The sequence below is a fragment of the Sciurus vulgaris genome (assembly GCF_902686455.1).
Source record: "Sciurus vulgaris genome assembly, chromosome: 7".
In the NCBI taxonomy this organism is placed as follows: Eukaryota; Metazoa; Chordata; class Mammalia; order Rodentia; family Sciuridae; genus Sciurus; species Sciurus vulgaris.
In genome coordinates, this window is record NC_136467.1 from 117,667,715 (window position 1) to 117,688,083 (window position 20,369).

Genomic DNA, 20,369 nt, shown 5'->3' on the forward strand with positions numbered 1-20,369 from the left:
ATGTGAAAACCTCCCCGAGCTTCCGCCTGCAGCATGTGGTCCCCTTGGTGGTCTTGGCCGGTGCTGAGGCACCTTCATGGTTCCCAAGAAGGGAGGGCATGGGCAAGGCTGGGACTCAGATGGAAAGCTGGAAGCTGGGAGAACCTTGACTTCTAAAGGAATTCCATTTACTCTCAGGGAAATAGTCACTGGACCTGTCTAGTTTCCATAAGCCAGAGCTCCTAGGACAGGACCTCTCAGACTTCCATGTGCGTATGAACCACTTGGGGATCTTGTTTTAGATTCTGATTCAGAAGGACCAGGGTGGGATTCTTCATCTCCAATGAGTTCTAAGATGGTGCTGGCCACCCTTTGGATAATAGCAAGAGCCTGCAAAATTCCCAAGGTCCTCTGGACCGTTGGAATCAACCTGTTAGTTTGTGTGCACTTTTGATGTGCCAGAGGCATTATTCAAGTAGATCAAGTGTTTTTACATCTTGTCTGTAAACTAAATGATTTCTGCTAGCTCTTCATAGGGGACATGAAGAAGGAAATAGCTATTATTGGTAATTTAGGGTGAGGCCAACTATAGTTTTAAGAAAGTGAAGGGACATTGAGAAGTCACTTAGTCCATGCGCCAGCCTTCAGACCTTAGGTGGTACTTAAGAGAATTTTGGAAGATTGCGCGACAAAAGGGAGACCAGAACTGACCCTGTGCTAGCATTGCCTAATGACCAGAAATGAGAAAAGGGATATAAACTTGAATTGTGGGCACCTTCTATCTTCTGTTTGTGTCTTCCTGCTGCTTTTTGTTCTTTATTCCTTTTTCCCCAGTGAAAGAGAACTTGAGGTGGGACAGGAAGAGGGCTGGGGAGAAGAGGTAGGGAAAAGTTTATCTTTTGTGCTTAGTCTTTCTTCCTTACCTTCCAGAGTTATTTTTGCTGCTCCAAGATTCCCCACCAGCCAGCCGGAGCATTTTCTCCTGGGACCCCCTCCATGTTCAGGGTCTGAGACCCAGAATGAGTTTCTTCAACCAGATGGCAACTTTTTGGAACAGTGTCCCCCAGACGACTCCTCTGGTCCCACAATGGATGGGGTCTGGCTCCCCTCAGAGACACTACAGCTCCTATGTAGACTCGGATGCCAATTCAAAGTGCCTTAGCCCAGGGTCCCGAGTTCCTGCTGCCCACTCAGGACCCTGGTCAACCTCAAACCAGCTAACACATGTGGACTCAGAAGGACAGGCAGCTATGGTGGATGTGGGTGGGAAACCAGATACAGAGCGGGTGGCTGTGGCCTCCGCTGTGGTCCTCCTGGGGCCTGTGGCCTTCAAGCTTGTCCAACAGAACCAGTTAAAGAAAGGAGATGCCCTGGGAGTGGCCCAGCTGGCTGGAATCCAGGCAGCCAAGCTCACCAGCCAACTCATTCCTCTGTGCCACCACGTGGCCCTGAACCACGTCCAGGTGCAGCTGGAGCTAGACAGCACACGCCATGCTGCAGTGATCCAGGCATCTTGCCGGGCTCGCGGCCCCACCGGGGTAGAGATGGAGGCACTGACCTCGGCTGCAGTGGCCGCCCTCACCCTGTATGACATGTGCAAGGCTGTCAGCAGGGACATCGTGGTGGGGGAGATCAAACTCATCAGCAAGACTGGAGGCCAGCGGGGGGACTTCCATCGGGCTTAGTCCCTTTGCTGCTGGATAATTTATAATAACCTGTGAAGTTCCTTTATGCAGAGAGGATGCCCACAGGCCTTTTAGTCTTCCAAGGACACTGAGGTAATGGAGGGGGATGCAGAGAGCATCACCAGGTGATAGGAAACCAGGACATGTTGCTTATGAACTATTGGAGACACTAGTTTCAGGAAACCCAGCCCATAACTACTCATTTTGGGTTCTCTCTTCTCCTAGTTCCTGGGGAGAAAATAAGGGCTCATTAAGTGGAGGAACCCACTTTGAGAAGGGACAAGCACAAGCTTGCTTAAAGAATGTATCACAGCTTCCCTGCAGCAGCGTGGCCTTCCCGAGCTCAAGGAGCCACTGTCCTGCACTGTCCCTCCATTCCTGCCATCCCTCTTTCCAAAGAGCCAGTTGTCCCTTCCTTTGGCCCAAGTCTGTGCTCCAGACAGCCTGCAGGCTTTGGGCTTAACAATTGCACTGACCTGCCAGCTCCCCTTCCTTGACTCCTTCTTACACAGGATGCATGTTGGGGGGGTGCCCTGGGGACCCATGGCTGGCCACCTACCCCACGCCTGGTCCTGCTCACTGCCTTTCATCCACACACGTCTCTTTATTCTGGAACATGTCAGGGAAAGAAGAGAGTTGAAGATGACCTTCACCCTCGCAACACAAATAAAGCCACCATGCCAACATCAGAGAGGCAAGAACAAGGACTGTATCTGGGGGGCTTCAGGCTACTACAGTTTCACCCCACTTCAAACCATCCCAGACCCACTCCCTAAGAGAAGAGGGGGAGAGCCTGGCAAGGGGATCCTTTCCATATGCCTGCCCTCCCCCTGTGGGGAGTGGGAAGTATGCACTGTGGGGGGAACTCCATCAGGTAGGGATGGTGCACCCCAACTGCCTTGCTTGTATCACTAGCTACTGGTGATCAGGAGAGTGACTTGAGGCTCCTGGTTTTCACACTCACACTCCTGAACGCTAGCCTGGCCTGCTGGGTTCTCGAATGTGGATGGGCTTCTTTGGGTCTGTCCTCGGTGGCCCTGGTCTGCTCTTCTCTGCTGAGGTGTGCTGGCAAAGGTTGAACAACCAGCTCTGAAAAACACAATTTCCTGATCCAAATACTCCCAATTCTAGCTATGCATATAATGCCAAGTGACTTGTAAAGTTCCTAAGAAGGGAACGTTGGCTTTCATGCAGCTGGTACCAGCCAGCTGACTCTAGCACACCCCTGGCTGTCCACTCCCCAACCCACCTCCAGTCCCTCCCTGGGAAGAACCACAAGTTTGTAGCAGCATGGATAGGGGTGGTATGGATTTAATATTTTTTTAGTATTACAATATATTCTTATTAAAAAAGGTGCAGGTAAAAAGGACACTGCAGCTTTTGTACATGAGCCTCATTTGTCATCTGAGACAGCTGGTGAGAGCAGCCTTGCCATGCCGTCTGGTAGAGGTCCCTCGTAGAGGGTGGAGAGACATGGTCATGGCTGCCCAGGTGGCAATGGGAGGGGCATGGGGAGAGCCCAACCAGACCCTTACTTATCCACCTGGAGAATTTTGTCACTCCCCTCAACACATCCATCCTGGGAGGGGGAGACAGTGTTGCTGCTAAGAAGGGTCACATGAGGTTGTCAATGAATTTTACAGTGGACACAAAATTAGCAAGAGAAATTTACCCAAAAGGGTAGGAGGGTTGGGGGAATTCTGGGGAAAGCAAAACCAAGGAACATATTTACAGGCTTAATCATGTAACATCAAGGACCAACCCAGTTGGGTACCAGGGCCTTCTTGATTTGACCGTGATGGTCCATAGTCCAAGGCACTGTTGAAGATCTGGCCACAATGGCATCTAGTACCAGAGCTACTGGCCAGATCCAGAAAAATAATAAATAGAAAAAAATATTTTTGGGGGAAAAGGCTAGGCTCTGGAAGAATGTATGTGTCCTCTGTAAACAGTTGAACCAAACCCTGCCTTTCTGGGAATCGAGTGTGTCTTGAACAGCTTCCATATCCCTTGCCTTTGCTGGTGCATATCCGGTCTTCCATAGTAGTTGGGAATGCCAAGATTTGGACGGTGCCTCTTGGAAAGAAATGGAGCCTTCCCCATTCCATGCCCGTGGCTGACTCAGCCCAGTTTGGGAGAGGACCTTAGGAGACCACAACCATGACCCCCACCCCACATCCTCCCAGAGCCTGCTCTTGCCCCACAGGCTCTTGGGATACAGTTTGATATAACAAAGCTCTCAGCAACTGCTCTTCCTAGGTCCCAGGATGGCCTCCTCACGCTTGTTCTGGCCAAGCTTGCACTTGCACAGACCCCACCAAAACACAATATGCCCCCTTCTCAAACCAACGCACATGCTGGCCTCACTGACCCTGTGTTTCTTCCCCTACAGCTAATATGATCCCAGACCAGGAATCTGATATAGGGAAAAGACTGAAGGCAGACAGCTCAAGAGTGTGCCCAGCCCACCAGTCTGTCCACTGGCAATGACCCTGAGGCAGAAGGATTAGGTTGGAAGGTGAGCCATAAAGGGACGGGTGAAGGGACCAGGAAGCAACCAGCTGACGGTGCAGATCAGGCAGGGCTAGCCTAAAGATGAGTGTATTGAAAATCAGAGCCTCGATGGAGCTGATCTCACCCTCCTCTTTTTAAAAGAAAGAACCTGTCCAGATACAGCTGTCCTGCTGACCTGCCAAGCACAGCTCAACAGAGACAAAATGAAGGTAGCGGACAGGAAGGCCAGAATGGGCTCCTTCACGAGAACTAAAGTGAGCACCAGAGGTGGAAGTGGGAGCCTTCGCTCAGCCTTGCTCCCTTGGCTCCTTCAAGCAGTATATTCTCCAAGGAAGTTGGCCTTCTGTCCCCATCTCCCCAGAGTTCCCTGCCTGTCCTCTCACCCCCCAGTTTGAATGCCTCCAGGGGGACGACCCTTAGAGATGACATGTAAATGCAGAGGAACCAACTTCCCAGGGCCAACCCCAGCCAACTCTTCATGGTTCCAGGTAGTCTCTTGCAGAATGGACAGTGGGAGGTCACTGTGGCTTCTGCCCCGAGGCAGGTGTTCAGAAGGGGTGGAGACTGACTAACATTAAGTGGTAGGCCAGGAGCTCTAGGATGGAACTAGGCATTCAAGTGTCACCCTCTGGTGAGGGGCTACCAGCAACTCTAACAACATATGAGATCTCGCTTCAGGACAATAGGGAATTGTCACAGGATATGAGGACACATGAAGTTGTCTTCAACTCCCTCCTTACCAGCCAGGCTTGTCAAGTACCTGGTGGTGAAGACCTGGTCCTGGGAACCCAAGGGTCCATTTTCTGGACTGTAGGTTAGCAGGTAGGATGGACGTGGGGACAGGGAAGGGGGAGAGACTTAAGACGCGTAAGAGAGACCAAAGGACTTGTACTGTGGGAAACAGGCACTGCCACTCTGTCCTCCTGACTTTGGTCCCTGCATCACCTCATCTTCTTACATAAGGCCTCTTCTGTTTCTATCCAAGAAGAAAGTTTGCTCCCAGATTCATGTTCCACTGAGCCGCCTCTTCAGCGATGGAAGCCTGGATCCCCTCCCTCTGGCTCTCAAGGGCCCAACCCGCCATTACTCCCCAATGCACAGGAGAGCAGATTGGGACAAGGCCCGTGGCCCTCTCCATTCTCCATCTGGAACAGTTCTGTGCTCTCGTGTCTGCCCAGGGTGGGGAGCAGGAACAGGGCCCCTCAGTCCAGGATTGCCTGGCCAGCCTGCTAGGGATGTCCAAGCCAACCTCAGAGAATTCCCCTGGGAGCCAGGAGCCAGAAAAAGTAATGTGGAGGAGGTGAACGGAGTTCCTTAAGGTAAGTATGGAGAGACACCTGGTCCAGCCACACACAGCCCCACCCAGGGCCCAGCCCAGGGCTTGAATTCCACCGCCTCCACTCAGCCCCTCTCAGCCCTTCCCTATCTCCTGGCCACTCCTGTGGCCAGTCCCAGGTCAGTAATTCAGCCTGTTAATAGCCCTCTCGCGGGTGGCCTCTGGGGCCTGGCTTCCTGAACGCTTGCGGCTGCGCTTGAGCTTGCTCAAGTCCTTGTCAAACACCTCTCCAGAGCGCAGGGCCGACACCAGGTCGTCGAACTCGCCTCCCTCCTCCAGGGTGCTGCCCGCCAGGACCTTCCGCTGCCGTTGCCACCGCTCCCGCTCCCGCTGCTCCTTCAGCTGGGGGTGGGGGTTGAGAAGCTGAGGCCCCCGCAGGGAGAGGGGCAGCGGCAGGGCAGCTGCCCAGTCCCGCTGCTGCACAGATGCCCTGACAGCTGGGGCCACCCCTGGACGAGGTGCTTCGCTTACCAGAGCCCCACTGTACTTCTCAGGACGCCCCAACCTTCTCACCCCACACTGCTCTCTTCCAGGACTGACGCTGGCCCTACAGTGTGCCCAGTCCCTGTCCCACTCACACCCCAACAGTTCCGACCCCAAGTGGCACCCTGCTCAGATTCTCCGCGCAGACCCTCCTCTCTCCCCTCGTCCTGCCCTAGGCCCAGCCTCTCACCATGGCTTCCATGCGTGCCCGCCGCTCCTCCTCCTCTTTCCTCCTCCTCATGGCCTCCAAGTCCTGCCGGGCCTCTGAGAAGGACTGCAGGAAGGTGTCAAAAATGCCAAAGAACTCGTCCGGCTGCATTTTGCTGTCATGCTCCCCGAAGTGCATCAGTGCCTTGGCAAACTGCAGGGAAGGGACAGGTTGAAGGAGAGTCGTCAAGAAGGTGGGCTCAGCTCTGTGGCGAGCTGGTTCCAGCCAGAGCAGAGCCCTCCAAGGCCAGGGGATATAGGGAAAGAGGAGGCCCCCATCGTCACATGCATAAGATCACACCAATGGCGTCTTTCTTTTTCAAGCACCCTGCTATATAAAATGTGTTCTGGGAGCAGTAGCTTGAGGCCCACACCTGGGGAGGTGGGATTCGAACTGGCTGACAGCCCACCTCAGAGCCATCTCTGGATCTGTTAGGGTGAAGGTCTGGGATCGTGAAGTGTAGACCTTGGGAAGCCATTCCTAAGGTCAGGAACTGCCCAGCCAGACTCAAAAGGACCTGAGATCATTTAGTTATTGGGTTACTTAGTTAACTCTCTCTGCTTCAACGTCCTCACATGTAAGATGGAGATAATAGAATCTAAAGTGTTATTGTGGGAGGAAATGAGAATAGGTACAAGGGAATAGTACCAGGGCCCATTTTGATTGACCTCTGCCATCTCTAGTTCAACCCACACAACACCCTCTAAGGAACACCTCGTAAATCAAAGTATTCTCCTTGGACCAGCAGCCTAGACAGTTCTTGGAAGCTTGTTAGGAATGCTGAGTCTCAGGCCCCATCCCAAGCCTCTTGAATAAGAACCCACATTTTACAGAATCCCCACATATGGGGCCCGTGTGATGTCAGCATGAGAAGCTGGGAGAAGCATAGCAACCAAGTCCAAAGCTGAAACGCAGAGTTAGAATCCTCAGCCATTTCCATCATTTGTAGCTGGGCCATCACGGGCATGTCATCCTCTGATTCTCCATGTCCCATTTGTTGAATGGGCTTGTAAACCCTTAGCAAACCTGCAAGGCAGGTGGTACCTGAACCCTGGTAAGTAGGCCATGCTCTCTGCAGTATGTGGTTATCCGTATGGTTGCAACGTGATCACTCGTAGGAGTGAGCAGACAGTTTCTCCTCAAAGCTTGGTTTCCCCGGGCTTTCTATGGTAGGCAGGAGTGACAGAGCTTTGCCTAGACATAGCTGGGATGAGGAGCAGTGGGTCTCAGGGCTGGCTGGGGTCAAGGGGCACCTGGGGCACCCTTACCTTGTCCCTGGCCTCATTTAGCTGGTCCTCCAGCTCTGAGAAGCTGAAGCTGGACACTGTGATGAAGTCGCTCATGACTGGGACAAACTTGTCATTGGGCTCCCGCACCTGGCGTCTCTGATACTCCAGCTCCTAAGGAGGAAGAGTGATACAGGCTCAGAATCAAGAATTCAGGAGTCATCACCACCCTGCTCTGCCACTCACAGGACACTGGGCCTGCCTTTGGACGAGGGACATCTAGAGCTCGCAGTCCTGAAGGTGGTAAAGGCTATTCTTCTGTCACCTACCAATGGCGTCTTTCTTTTTCAAGTACCCTGCTATATAAAATGTGTTCTGGGAGCAGTAGCTTCATCTGGGAAACCTTAATAAATGCAGAGTCTCAGGCCCACCCCACATCCGTTGGGTCAGAATCTGCATTGTAACAAGAGCCCAGGTGATTCATGTGAAGATTTAAGATATGTGTTTCTAAAGCTCCCATCTGGTGCAGATGCTGCTGGCCCAAGGACCAGACTTTGAGTAACACTTCATAGGAATAACAAGTTGAATATTGGAAATCACCCCTTGCCCCATTGTGGCAAAAGGTTATTTCTTATCTTAAAGTCACTTCTTTCTTGAAATCCATTTCCTCACATTCCCCTTCCTTACAAGGGAAAGGGGAAGGGTCTCTAGTTTGGAGGGGTGAGGGACAAAAGGTTGAGGACCTCCCAATACTGGGCCAGCCTCGCCCGTAGCCAGTGATGATAGTAGCTGAGAAGCGTTGGGGCAGGAATGGCAAGGACCAAAGCCTGGGTGCTGTGGCCTGAGCGTGTGTCTCCCGGATCCGCGGGTTGAAATCCGGCCCTCAACATGGTGGTACTAGGATGGAGTCTTTTTGGGCTGTGGTTGGGTCATGAGGGCGGAGTCTATGTGAATGGGATGAGTGCCCTCACAGCAAAGACCCAGGGGAGCTCACTGCCCTTCCCACCGTGTGAGGGTACAGCACAGAGGTGCCATCCCTGAGGAACGAGCCCTCGCCCGACGCTGAATCAGCTGGCAACTTGAGCTTAGACTTCATGGACTTCAGATCTGTGAGAATTATTTTGTATTTATAAGCCACTCAGTTAATGGCAGCCTAAATGGACCAGGACACCTGAGGCTCCAGCAAAATCAGCAATAGGTCCCCCTCTGGCCCAGTGGTGTGAAGAGACATGAGGAAGGATCTTCTGGGACCAGCAGACCCCTCTGCAACCCTGCTTGCCCCTGTTCCTAGCCAGTTTTCAACTTTCCTATACACTTGAACTAAAAAGGGCAAATTTATAATTAGCTCTGTCCCCTGCCCTATGGACATCATGTTGGACAGGGATATAGAAACAATCTCAAGTGTCCCCTTCGTATGGACCGAAATTTAACCCCCAAGTAACCCAGTTGTCTTTTCCTGAGGGCTATGTTCACTGTGCCACTTGTTCTTCCATCCCAGCCAGGAGCTTTAGGTCACAGAAGTGCCTCAGGATGGGGTCCACCATCAGATCCAGTGGCATGAGCAGCTGCTTCTCTAACACCATCCCCCAAGCCCAGGCAGGCTGGATGATGTACTCACCACCTCGACAGCTCTTAGGCCTTTCCTGAGGTTGCTCACTTCCTTCTCCAGCTCTGCCAGGCTGTGGAGAGAGAGGAGGGGGAGGAGGGTCACCCGCTCTGCATGTGAGGAGCTGAGGCTGGTTCAGGTAGAGAGCAGCACTAAGCACAGTGGCCTGGGGGTCCGTGGGTCTGAGCCCCAGCTCTGCTTAGGCCACTAACATGGGGCCCTAGAAAAATTACTTTCCTCCTGCCTGCTGGTGCATAGAGTTCTATTGCATAGATCCTTTCAGATCAGAAATACCATACCACGTATTTTCTAACACATGGTCCCTGGCTCAGATTTTTGTTAGTACCAGTTACTGCTTATCAGTTCTTAACAGGATGCTGTGGCTTGAATGTGTCCCTCAAAAGTTCCTGAAATGAAAAGCTATATTAATGGCATTTGGAGATGGGGCCAATGGGAGGTAATCAGGATCAGATGAGGTCATAAGGACAGGGACCCCATGAGGGCATCAGTGGCTTTATAAGGACAAGAGACCCAAGCTAGCACACTTCACTTGCTGTCTTGCAGTGTGCTGTTCCTGCCATGTTACGATGTACCAGATGCTAAGCAGATCCTGATGCCATGCTCTTGGAAAGCCCAGCCTGCAGAACTGTGAGTCAAGTGAACTATTTTTTACAAATTACCCAATCTTGGGTATTATGTGAGAGCAAAGGAAAGTGGACAGAGGCACAGGACACCTTGTATGCAGCAAGCACTGGATACTGCTTAGCCATTTTTATCTCTGGTTCTACCGGAAATGGCTTCTATCAGCCCATGGGTTCAGGTCTGATCTCCGTAGCAGAGGCAGTTGGTGCCCCCACACTATTTCCTCAGTCCACCCATTGTAGTGCACGGCCCATGGTCAGAGAGTTAGATCCTCCTGAGAGGCCCTCAGCCAACGACTGACACAGGAAACTGTGGGACTGCCCCAGTGCCCTCACCCCATGAGTGGGATAACCAGCATCCAGAAGTTACCTAGTGGGGCTCAGTGCCATTTTCCTACCATGGTAACTGGCTTACCAAGGTCCCTGTTATTGGCATTCTGTTTATTCCTGGTTTACTTCCCCACTCCTCTTTGGGTGTTTTCTGGAAGCATCACTGAAATAAGGATTTCACAGCAAACTGTCTGGGTCTCCCAGAATCAGCCCCTGTAATGCCTCCAAGTCAGCCCAGAGTGCATGTGATCATGGGGAAAAGGACACCTTAGAGGGACCCCTCACTTGACTTTGGCGGCTTCTGGAAGATGCTGCAGTTCCGAAGGCATGTTTAGGATGTCAGGGAAATGCTTCTCCAGGATCATGATCAGGTAATGGAGCAGAGAGATGTTTCTGTGGATGACAGGTCAGGGGTAAGGAGCCAGGAAACGGAATGAGGGTCAGGAGGAATCTAAGGTGGAAGGGTAAGGCAAACAGACAGTGAGTCTTGGGAAGAGAAATGGAGGGAGGTCAAGGGTGAGGTGAGATGGAAGCTAAGGAGGCAGACGGGTCCCCACCTGTCGATGCTGGACTTGGTGTCGGCGATCTTGTTGAGGCTGGCCACTCGGAACCCGTAGGCGCCCCCACGCTGCCCCTTGTTCATGAAGTTGCCAATGGCCAGGACAACCTCTAACATCTGCTTCAGACGCTTGCTGCGTATCAGCTCCCGGGAGGCCAGCAGGATGGCTGGGAGGGAGGGACAGGTCAGAGTCCTACAGAGCCCGGGCAGGGCAGCTGCTTTCCTCACACCCCAAGAAGATGCCCCCAGAGAGTTCAGAAAGGCACTGTCAAATGTCCTTGGCTCTCATGGGCTTTCTCCACTTCTCAGCAGGACCAGTCAGTTCTCATCTCTGCGTTCCCCAGCTCCAGGGGCACAGACAAACCCACCAAGGCCAGGTCTCCAGACTTCTCGGACTGTACCAATTAACTCTGTCTGAGAACATACTTGAAAACACTTTTTCATGCATAAAAAGATTATGTCCTTTCTATGAATACACACTTAAATACCATACTTTTACTTTCTAAACCTAGCACTTAAAAATGTTTAGTTCTGCCATAATGTTGAGCAATACAAGCCAGCATGAAATTATTCAGAATCTATAACTCCATTTATGTAAAGTTCAAAACAAACAAACAGAAGTACTAGAAGCCAAGATAACTGTCATCTTTAGAGAAGAGGGAGGCCTTCATAGTTGGAGGGGGGAATGTTTGGAAGAAAGATACACAGAGGAGTCTGGGGTCTGGAAGCCTTCCAGTCCTGACCAGGTGTTGAGTATAGCGGGGGACTCAATTTATAACAAGTCATCAAGTAGGGTTCCTCTGTGTGCTTTTATATGTGCTTGTCCTATTTCAATAAAAAGTTTACTTGGAAAAAAATTAGTTCTAAAAGTTTCTGGCCATTTATATTCCTTGGGATGATTTTTCTAAGGTTGATGTGCTATTTGAAAAATCTGCAAGGAGATCCCAAAAAGTGCTAAAATGTTGGTGAAACAGAAAATGACGGGTTCAAAAGAAATCAGTGTAAATGGGAAAACTCCCCTATGCAGTCCTGACATTTTAGATACACTCGAGAAGTATATTCATGAATATATTCATGAGAATATTACATTTGCAACCATATTCATCTTGACTATATTCAGCGAATGTATTCATAATAATACATAATAAGAATCAGTAAATTTGGTATACTCAGCAATGAACATATTCATAAGAATATATTCATGAATATGTTCATGAATGTATTCATAGAAGAATGGAGTAAAGTCTCAAATTTGGTGAATTGGCTTTAAGTAAGTTGACTCAGAGTCCCTGCTGGAGGATGAGAGGGTGGATGTCTATAGCCCCGTGTCCAGCTGGGATAGGCGCCATCTTGACTCCTCCAGGAATATTTCCTGGAAGAACTGGAGAGAAGCGCATGGCTCCCAGCTCCTGCACAGTTCTCTGTCTCTACCCCCCACCAAGCACAGGATCAGTTCTATAACTACCAACTCAGCCCTCTCTTCCCTACCTAGCTTTCAAGCATTCAAGGACGGTAGTCACTGCTGCAGCAGAGCGGTTCTTACAGAGCCCAGCTGGAGGAGAGCTGCTTTCCCAGCATTTTTGTCTCCCAAACTCATCTTGCTCTGTGAAGCTTGATATTAAAGGGAGACCTTCCAGAACATCCCCAGACTATCAGGAAGAACTTAGGAGTGGGAAAAGGAAGCCGCCCAATGGCTAAGCTACTCTGGTTACAGATAACAATCGCTCACATTCTCTCCAATGAGCCAGGACACACAAATTGTTGAGCACACATATCTTGGCTGAGCACCTTATCTGTGCCTCACACCTACGACAGGAAGAAAGTCAAGACAAAGATAAGGATTCACTGTGGCCAGGGGACGAGGAGATACCAGCAGAACTTAGCCATGGAGGGTCACTCCTGGACTGTTCCCTTCTCCCTCAGACCCATTCTCTAACCACAGCTGCAGGTCCCTCACTGCCCGAGTGTGGTGTGAGGGGGTCTGGGTTCAGGTTACAGAAAGTCTCTGCCTGTAGTTCTACGTGCTCCATCCTTCCCCAGAAGCCTCCTGGAAGCAGCCCGCGGGACTCCACCAAGGGCCACTCTGGACCGGCTGTCAGGGAGTGTTGACTGACCCTGGCGTCCAGCAGAGGGGGCCCATGCTCTGCTCTGCCCCCAGTCCTGCACCCTCAGCATCTGGGACAGGTTCTCGTTTCCCTCTGCTGGGCTTCCCAGTCTTTGTCTCCATCCAGCCCTCCTGCCTTTTCTGCAACTCTCTGCCCATCCCTCCTCCTCCATCCCCACAGGTGGCCCAGAGGATGTCCTGTGGACAGTACTACTGGACCAGAGGAAAGGCGTGGGTTAGGAAGAGCAGCAACTGCAGCCTCACCCTGGCTCCACCACCCACCAGTGACAGCCACCATAGTCAGCCCAGGCAACGACCACAGTCCACTTCAGAGATGAGAGAGGAGGCACACTGAGGGTGACAATAGCATCCACTCAGGGGACCACTGTGAGGACCAAATGACACCATCCCTTTTTTTTTTTTTTTTTTTTTTGGCATAGCACATCATTCTCAGAAATCATCATTTTTGTTGCTTTGCTTTTGCTTTTGTTTTGTGGTACTGGGGGCTGAACCCAGGGGCATTCTACCTCTGAGCTATACCCCAGCCCTCTTTATTTTGAGACAGGGCCTCACTACATTGTAGAGACTGGCCTTGAACTTCAATCCTTCTGCCTCAGCCCCCCAAATAGTTAGGCCTACGGTTGTGTGCCACCACACCTGGCAGAAATTTAAAACTTCCCATCTGGAAATGGCCTGTTTTGAAGAGGTTTCCCTGCCTCAGAAAATCAGGTGCCTCCAGGAATCACCTTACGCAGTTTTCTACTTTCTTAGGAGCTCAAACATGAATTCTGTGCCCAGAGGTCTCCTGCAAACTTAGCACCTCTCAAGGGGGTGAGGACGGACGAGCTCAGCGTGTACCAGGCACTGTTCTAGGTGTGGCTATTATCTTCTCATTTCTGTCTCAGGCTGGGACAGGGTGCTCTCCGGGGTGGAGAGTTTGCATGCTGAGACACAAATGTGTCACATGGTTGGCACATAGGCTAATAAAAACAAGGACACTTTTCTATAACATCACAGTTTAAACTTTGCCCTGGCCTTTGCTTCTTTCTTGGGGGGTCAAGAATAAGGAAGGCGCTTCCCTCTGCCCTGTGTATCGACTTCCAGACGCCTCAGCCTCTCCAGCCCAGCCCTCGCCCGGCGCTCCCACAACCCTCACCCTCAGCCATACCTTCAACTTTGGGCTTGGCCTCGGCCAGTCGATCCTGGAACTTCTTCTTGAAGAAAAGGGCCTGCAGTCGCTGCTGGTAGTGGTCGATCCTGTGGACGGGGCGAGCACTTCGAGAGGCGGCCGCCACAGCCCAGGAGCCGACCCCTCTTGGGCTGGCCGCCTCCTTCCCCTTTCCTGCCCCAACCCTCTTGCCACAATGGCCGCCCCAACCTGCTCATTTCATAGAGGAAGCGGTCAGCGCGGGCCATCCGCTCCAGCTCATGTTTGTGCTCCTCCAGGAGGTCGACGTCACTCTTCTCCGGGACGAACTTGAGGAGCTGCAAAGAGCAGGAGCGAGTCAGACAAGAACCTGGTGCGCAGCTGGGGTGGGGTGCGGTGGTGTGAGGTCCAGGCCCTCAGACCGGGTCCCCAGATGGGGAAGGGCTTAGAGACAGGTTCTCTTTTAAAAACTAAGATACAGCTTACATAAAGTACATTATTCTTAATTAAGAAATTAAAATTGGTAATTCTGCACAGCTTGATGACTTTTGTTTTTAAGCCAACTTTATTGTGCTATAAGCTACGTGAAATAAAATGTACCCATTTTAAATGTTCACTTCATTGGGTTTTGTCAAGACCTTCTTCCCACTGTACAATCAGAATAAAGTGCGGAATATTTCCCTCCCCTTAGAAGGTTCCCTTGCTTCATTTCAGAAAGCCACCTAAATAGAGCTCAACTGAATTCTATCACCTTAAACGCCATAAGAACAAACCGTGTGCTATGGTTTAGCATGTCCCCCAGAAGTCACGGGTTGGAAATTGAATCCCCAGATTCACATGTGGATCATATTCAGAGGTGGGGACTTTGGGAGGTAATTAGGATTAGATGAGATCCCAAGGGCAGGGCCCTCACAATGGGATTAGCGGCTTTATCATAAGAGGAAGGGGGACCCAAGCCAGCGCGCTGGCTGCGTCTTATCATGCGATGCCTTCCACCTTGTCATGCTGTAGCACGAGGTCATCACCAGATGCCAAGCAGATTACCAGCCTCCAGAACTATGAGCTAAATAAATAAACTTCTATTATTTGTAAATTAATCCATTTCACATATTTTGTTATAGCACAGACAGAAGGCTACGATGCAAGAAGGGAAGGGTTTTTGGTTTTGTTTTTGGTTTTTTGCATCTGGCAACATGATGTTTAATATTCATCCTTATAATATTCATCATATTATATTCACTATCCATCCATGCTGTGTACTGGTAATTTTGTGCTTATTTATTGCTAAGTACTATTTTGCTATAGGCCAGACTATTTATTCACTTTCCTATCAACGGACAGTTGTTTGCACCTTGGGGTTTTATAAATAAACTTGCTATAAATATTCTTGTATATGTCTTTTAGTTGGTATTTGTACCAGTTCCTCTTGCGCCTCTGCTGAGGGTGGATTAGTGGGTGATAGGGTAGGCATGTGATTGGCCTTCACAGGCACTGCCGGATAGCTTTCCCAAATGTACTGCCTGAGAATCCCAATTGTTTCAGGTCCTTACCAGCACATGGCACTGTCTGTCTCCCTAATTTTAGCCACCCCGGTGGGTGTGAAGCTACTCCTGTGATCTGCTGTCTCTCTAATGGCCAGTAGCGCTGCACGGCTCTTGACGTGCTCACTGGCCACTCGGAAATCTTCTTTCATGAAGTGCTTCATCAAGTTATTCATTTTGCTCATTTTTAAGTTGATGTGTTTGCCATTTTTTCATTTATTTGCAGATAGATGTGTGTGTGTGTGTGTGTGTGTGTGTGTGTGTGTGTGTGTATAAACATATATGTGGCAGTTATCTTCTTCTTGGCTTTTCTTTTCATTCTAGTAACAGTGCCTTTTGATGGATGGTGCCCCTTAATTTTAATGAAACCCAAATGATGTTGCTTTTGTTTGTTTTCTAGGTTTCTCTTAAAGGACACAGCAAATTGAGGTGGAAGAGATTTGGGAAAGATGTGACCCTTGTTTACCCTGAGTTTGCTTTCAGACCTCCTACCTCCTTCCAGGAACCTCAAAGATTCCTGGTAGCCTTTTCCAGCTTCCCCTCAGAAAGGTTAGTCCAGGGAAGTTTCTAGAAACCTCTTCCCCTACTACTCCAGTCTGCCTTCTTGCCCCCAAGAGTCTCAGCTTCTCTGGGGGCTGTCGGGAAGGGATATGACTGGCTATTCCCAGGTTTAGCTCTCTTCCTTCCCATGAGGGTCCTCACCTGCTCCAGCATGTCCTTAGCGAGGTCCTCTTGCTCATCCATCTTCAAGATGGCCTGCCGGATCTCCTCGTTAGAAAGCTTCAACCTGAGACAAAGCCCACAGCTGAGCTAAGGCACCCCCAAACCTTCTCTTCCGGATGACACAGATTCAGCCACCTCTCTGTCCCAAATGTGGACTTGGGAGTACATTGACAGTACTCTGTCCGCGCCTCCTTAGACTAAACTAATATGGGTCATTCTATCCACTTGAAAATGAACATCTAAGCATCTCATTGGAGACTTGAGTCCCTGGTGTCTTGCGTGAGGCCTTGTCAGAGCTGCTAGGGGCATTTGGGAATACAAGGGACATCTTCGGTGCAGACTCCTCCTCCTGCCTAAAAGATCTACCGCATTGCCATGAGAGGACAGGACTTCTGAGGGACAGTTTCCTCCCTCTTTCATTCTCTGGAGAGAGTTGCTCTCGGTCTCTGACAGCGCCCGGCTCCCACACAGCTGCTCCGATCAGTCTTGCCGTCTGGGACAGGGAGAAGCCAGCCCCTACACACCTGTCAGCCTTTCTCCAGCCTCCACACGCACACCCCTGGGAGGCCTGGGGATCCAGCATATCCCACCATCAAACGAAAGAAGCCGAGACCCAGGGCCTTGTGGGAGCGCAGAGGGGCAGAAGTCCCCGAGGCCACTGGGGGCCACACTAAGAATAGCACGGGAGGTGTGCCCCTGACCCTGGCGGGGGAGGCCCCGCACAGAAGCTGTGCTGTTAGTGCAGATACTGCCCTGTTTGTTCTGCAGGAGCGGGAAATGCCTAGGGGCTGAGATCATGCTGCTCTGTGGCCTAAGCTGAGTGGGGCCCTCCATGGGCTTAGAGCAACTTAGCTGCCAGACGCTGACCAGGCTGGTCAGGGGCCTGGTGACTGGGGCAGTTTCCTGTCTGCAGAGCTCCAGGCTGATGCTTAACAGAGGCTTCCAGGAGAGGGCTCTAGATCAGTGTCCATTCTCTTACCAGGGGACAGCAAAGGAGGAGGCCAGAGACTGCCATCACCCCATTCCTCTGCCATCCTCTTGCTGGACATTTAACCACCTTCTGCATTAGCCCCAGTTTGAACCTGTGCTCCCTGGAGGGCCCACTCCCTCCCAGCAGGGCCTTGGGGACAGGGCTAGCACGTACTTGGAGAGAAGAATGATACAGTTCTGCGCCCTCCGGCCATCAATGACGGACAGCTCTTTGACCTTGCGGGAGGCCAGGTAGATGTCCTCAGTGGAACCCAAGTCCTTCTGCAATGAGCCCAGGGGAAGCGTTGAGATATGTGCTCTCTCTAATCTACTTGCCCACCCGCCGGGAGCCACCCTCCTACCAACATGGGGTGCTTATGATAGAAGTGGGAGAGAAAAGGGGAAAGAAAAGGACAGGGAGAGAGAGGGTGTTGAATAACTGGCTCTCACAGGAAGGCTCTGGGACTTCACTGTGAGTAGAGAGCATTGGTGGAGAGAGTGAAGAGCCGCCCTTTTAGAGATTATCCTCTCTGGGTAGCCTAGGGAAGGGCTGCTCCAAAGAGGGAAGGTGTAGCTGATCCCTGTGGCTTTAGGTAACATGACCTGCCATGTCCCCCACAGGATCAAGCCCCACTCCCATTGCCAACCTCCCAGAGAGCCTCCCCAGGCTGACGATGGGAAGGTGGTCCAAGCCCCCATAAGGCCATGGCCCCTGACTCCCCGGGAGTTCAGATTCAACCCAATGTGCACAGGGTAAAGGGCATCTGCATGGTCAGCGGTGCAGAAACTGAGGCAAATTCCAAGCAGAATCCTCCCCTCTGGGGTTTCAGCAAGCAGATTCCTAAGAAATCAAAGCTTCTACCCCTTTCTTTTCTTGGGCCCTGGTGAGGGAGATGGTGAGGCTGGCTCTCTGGTGCACTTTCCTTACTCTGGAAACTTCCTCCACAGAACCCCTGTGGTTCCATGGTACGCAGCTCCAGGGGCTGCTGCTCACGTCATTCTCTTTGAAGTTAGGCCCCTGGGTTGCGCAGTGCCCACCTCTGCAGCCCTATGGGAAAGCCTCGCCTGGGCCTGGTGGGGGAGACGTCAGACCTAGAAGCTTCCTCCTCACTCCACAGACAGTCAGCTCCATTGCTGGCAGAGGTCTTTCGCACTTCCCCTCTCTCTCCTCTTTTTTCTCTTTGGGGACCTTCCTGCATGCCACCCTATGTGGATGTACATAGATGAGTAATAAGGTAGGAGGTGAAATGGACAAGCCCTTCTTCTGGGCCCCGTTCAGGGCAGCAACCCAGGACAGTGGTTAAAATCTGAAGTGACCAGAGACCCAAGAGTGACTCACCTGCTGAGGAGGATTAGTTATCAGCTCCTAGGCAGGCAGCACCCACAGCCAACAGAGAATTAAACATGCACAACATTAGTCAAGAGTTTCGGGGACCCGGGAGCAGCAGGACAGACATGGGGACCCTCGGCATCTACACTGTCCACTTGCCCCCAGGAGACCCCCATGGTTGGAAACAGGAACCCAGAAGTAGCCCTGGAAATGAGCTGCTTCTAGCAGACATGCACCCGCGGAGAAGCCATACAAGCAGATCAGGCAGCTCCTCCCCATGCCTTGGGCCCAGCAGGACCGCTGCTCAGTCAGGGCTGCGCAGCCCAGCTGCCCCTCCCCAGGCCTGCCACCTGGAGGGCAGAGGGCATCCCTCCGCCCGGGATGAGTTCCTCTTTCTCATCGTAGGTGAGACACACATGAACTCGAGGTGGAGCTCGTGGGAGCTGTGTTCATCGGGGCAGGGAAGGCAGGTCTCCCTAACTCTTCCTGGCCCTTTGGTCTTCAAAGTCTAAGGGGGACTGAAGAGGCACGGCCTGCACCTGCATCCCCGCTTCCTGACACGGATGGCCTGAAGCCGCAACTCAGAACCTGTCTAGGGCACAGAGGGAAGGCCAGGGCTCTCAGGACCTCTCCTACCCCACCACTCACCACTCAGGGCTGGGAGACAGGAAGGGGAGGTGACAAGGGAAACACAGACCCTGGGGTCACCCCAGTTCTGCTGCTGTCATTTTAGTTCCAGAGACTAGTTGCTCCTGCACCATACTAGCCTGGCTGACCCCAGTCCCGGACCAGGGGCTAGCCTGCGTGAGCTCAGAGAGGTGAGGCGGGCTGAACAGCGTCTTCCAGGCTTAACTCGCCTCAATTCACCAACCAGAAGGTTCCACACCCATTTGCCCTAAACCTCACGCTCACTCCTCTGACTGGTCCCCAGCCCAGTCACATAGAACCTCGGAGACTAGAAACCCCGACCTGAAGGAGGACTCTCAAAGCAGCGGGAGTGTGTGACTGTCAGGCCTGACCCCCACCGACTCCCACACACTCCCTCTGGCTCCAGAGCCCACTCAGGAGCTCCGATTCCCACAAGCACCCATGCTCAGCAGGACTCCTCCAGTGCCCATGGCCCTAGCCACTCCCAGTGACCACGCCAGCCTGACATGGACATTGGCTCCTGAAATTAGGAGTGGACATTCGAATGCCTTGGTACCTACAACTAAATAAACAGTCACCTGTATTTTCTAGAATCCCAAGACAGAGCCTGAGCCTGGCCCCCACCCCCACCTCTTTGGTCAGGGCCCAGGGTGAACAGGCACACAGGTCCTTGGCCCTGACTGCCCTCAGGAAGGGTCATTCACAGGTCCCAGCCTGGCAAAAAGCAGGTTAGGACACCCTTTCCAGACTGGTGGGAGTCAGGCCACAGCATCTAGCCACACAGGACCCAGGAGGCACAGGGCCCATCACTGGTCCAAGGAGTCCTATATTCTGCCACCAACATGCTCCCCCTAACTTCATAGCTGGAGAACCAGATTATGGCCAGCTGTGTGTACACAGAGCCAGTGGAGCAGGCCAGGGCCTCTCCTGGCCTTCCAGGGCCTGACCCCAGCTTCAGCCCTTTGAAGTAACATCGAGCAGCACCCCTGGCCCCCTTCCTTGGGGTGTTAACATCTTCTGCTCGGCAGACTCTGGTGGGGGGTGTTGGGAGATGAGCATATGGTGGGGACAGTGGTTTGAAAAGTTACACAACTTCTAGGTGTAGTCTCCAAATCCCAGGCCAATCAGCAAGGGTCAGTGGTGGTCAGACCTCAAGATCCCACCCTCTAGTGCTCCAGGATGACCATGAGGAATGGACAACGCACCACTACGTCTCCTGCTGTGTGAGTCTAAACTAATACACGGTGGTATTTCCCCTGCTGGACGACACACCTCTAATTCTCAGTAAGAACACGTAATCGCATCAAGAATAAACTCATTCAGAATATACGCTCAGGAGG

At 51.8% G+C, this 20,369-nt stretch overlaps 2 protein-coding genes across 7 annotated transcripts in view; one reads left to right on the top strand and one right to left on the bottom strand.

Moving 5' to 3' along the window:
• MOCS1 (molybdenum cofactor synthesis 1) overlaps nucleotides 1-3,033 on the top strand; it is a 28,946-nt gene extending 25,913 nt beyond the window's left edge. For 3 of the 4 annotated variants that reach the window (XM_079148341.1, XM_079148339.1, XM_079148340.1), the window contains 2 exons: nucleotides 910-2,496; nucleotides 2,539-3,033. In XM_079148341.1, coding sequence (XP_079004467.1) covers nucleotides 910-1,664 — 755 coding nt within the window. In that variant the 3' untranslated portion in view covers nucleotides 1,665-2,496; nucleotides 2,539-3,033. Of the gene's footprint in view, nucleotides 1-909; nucleotides 2,497-2,538 lie in introns of those variants that run through there. The other variant, XM_079148342.1, reaches the window with a different exon arrangement.
• The window catches only part of DAAM2 (dishevelled associated activator of morphogenesis 2), a 108,329-nt gene continuing 90,921 nt past the window's right edge, over nucleotides 2,962-20,369 (bottom strand). For 2 of the 3 annotated variants that reach the window (XM_079148333.1, XM_079148334.1), the window contains exons 16-26: nucleotides 18,391-18,417; nucleotides 17,227-17,333; nucleotides 16,062-16,146; nucleotides 14,050-14,156; nucleotides 13,840-13,928; nucleotides 10,566-10,734; nucleotides 10,294-10,401; nucleotides 9,050-9,110; nucleotides 7,474-7,605; nucleotides 6,188-6,358; nucleotides 2,962-5,856 (exon numbers count right to left, since the gene is read on the bottom strand). In XM_079148333.1, the coding sequence (XP_079004459.1) occupies nucleotides 5,635-5,856; nucleotides 6,188-6,358; nucleotides 7,474-7,605; nucleotides 9,050-9,110; nucleotides 10,294-10,401; nucleotides 10,566-10,734; nucleotides 13,840-13,928; nucleotides 14,050-14,156; nucleotides 16,062-16,146; nucleotides 17,227-17,333; nucleotides 18,391-18,417 (1,278 nt within the window). In that variant the 3' untranslated portion in view covers nucleotides 2,962-5,634. The remainder of the gene's footprint in view (nucleotides 5,857-6,187; nucleotides 6,359-7,473; nucleotides 7,606-9,049; nucleotides 9,111-10,293; nucleotides 10,402-10,565; nucleotides 10,735-13,839; nucleotides 13,929-14,049; nucleotides 14,157-16,061; nucleotides 16,147-17,226; nucleotides 17,334-18,390; nucleotides 18,418-20,369) is intronic. The other variant, XM_079148335.1, reaches the window with a different exon arrangement.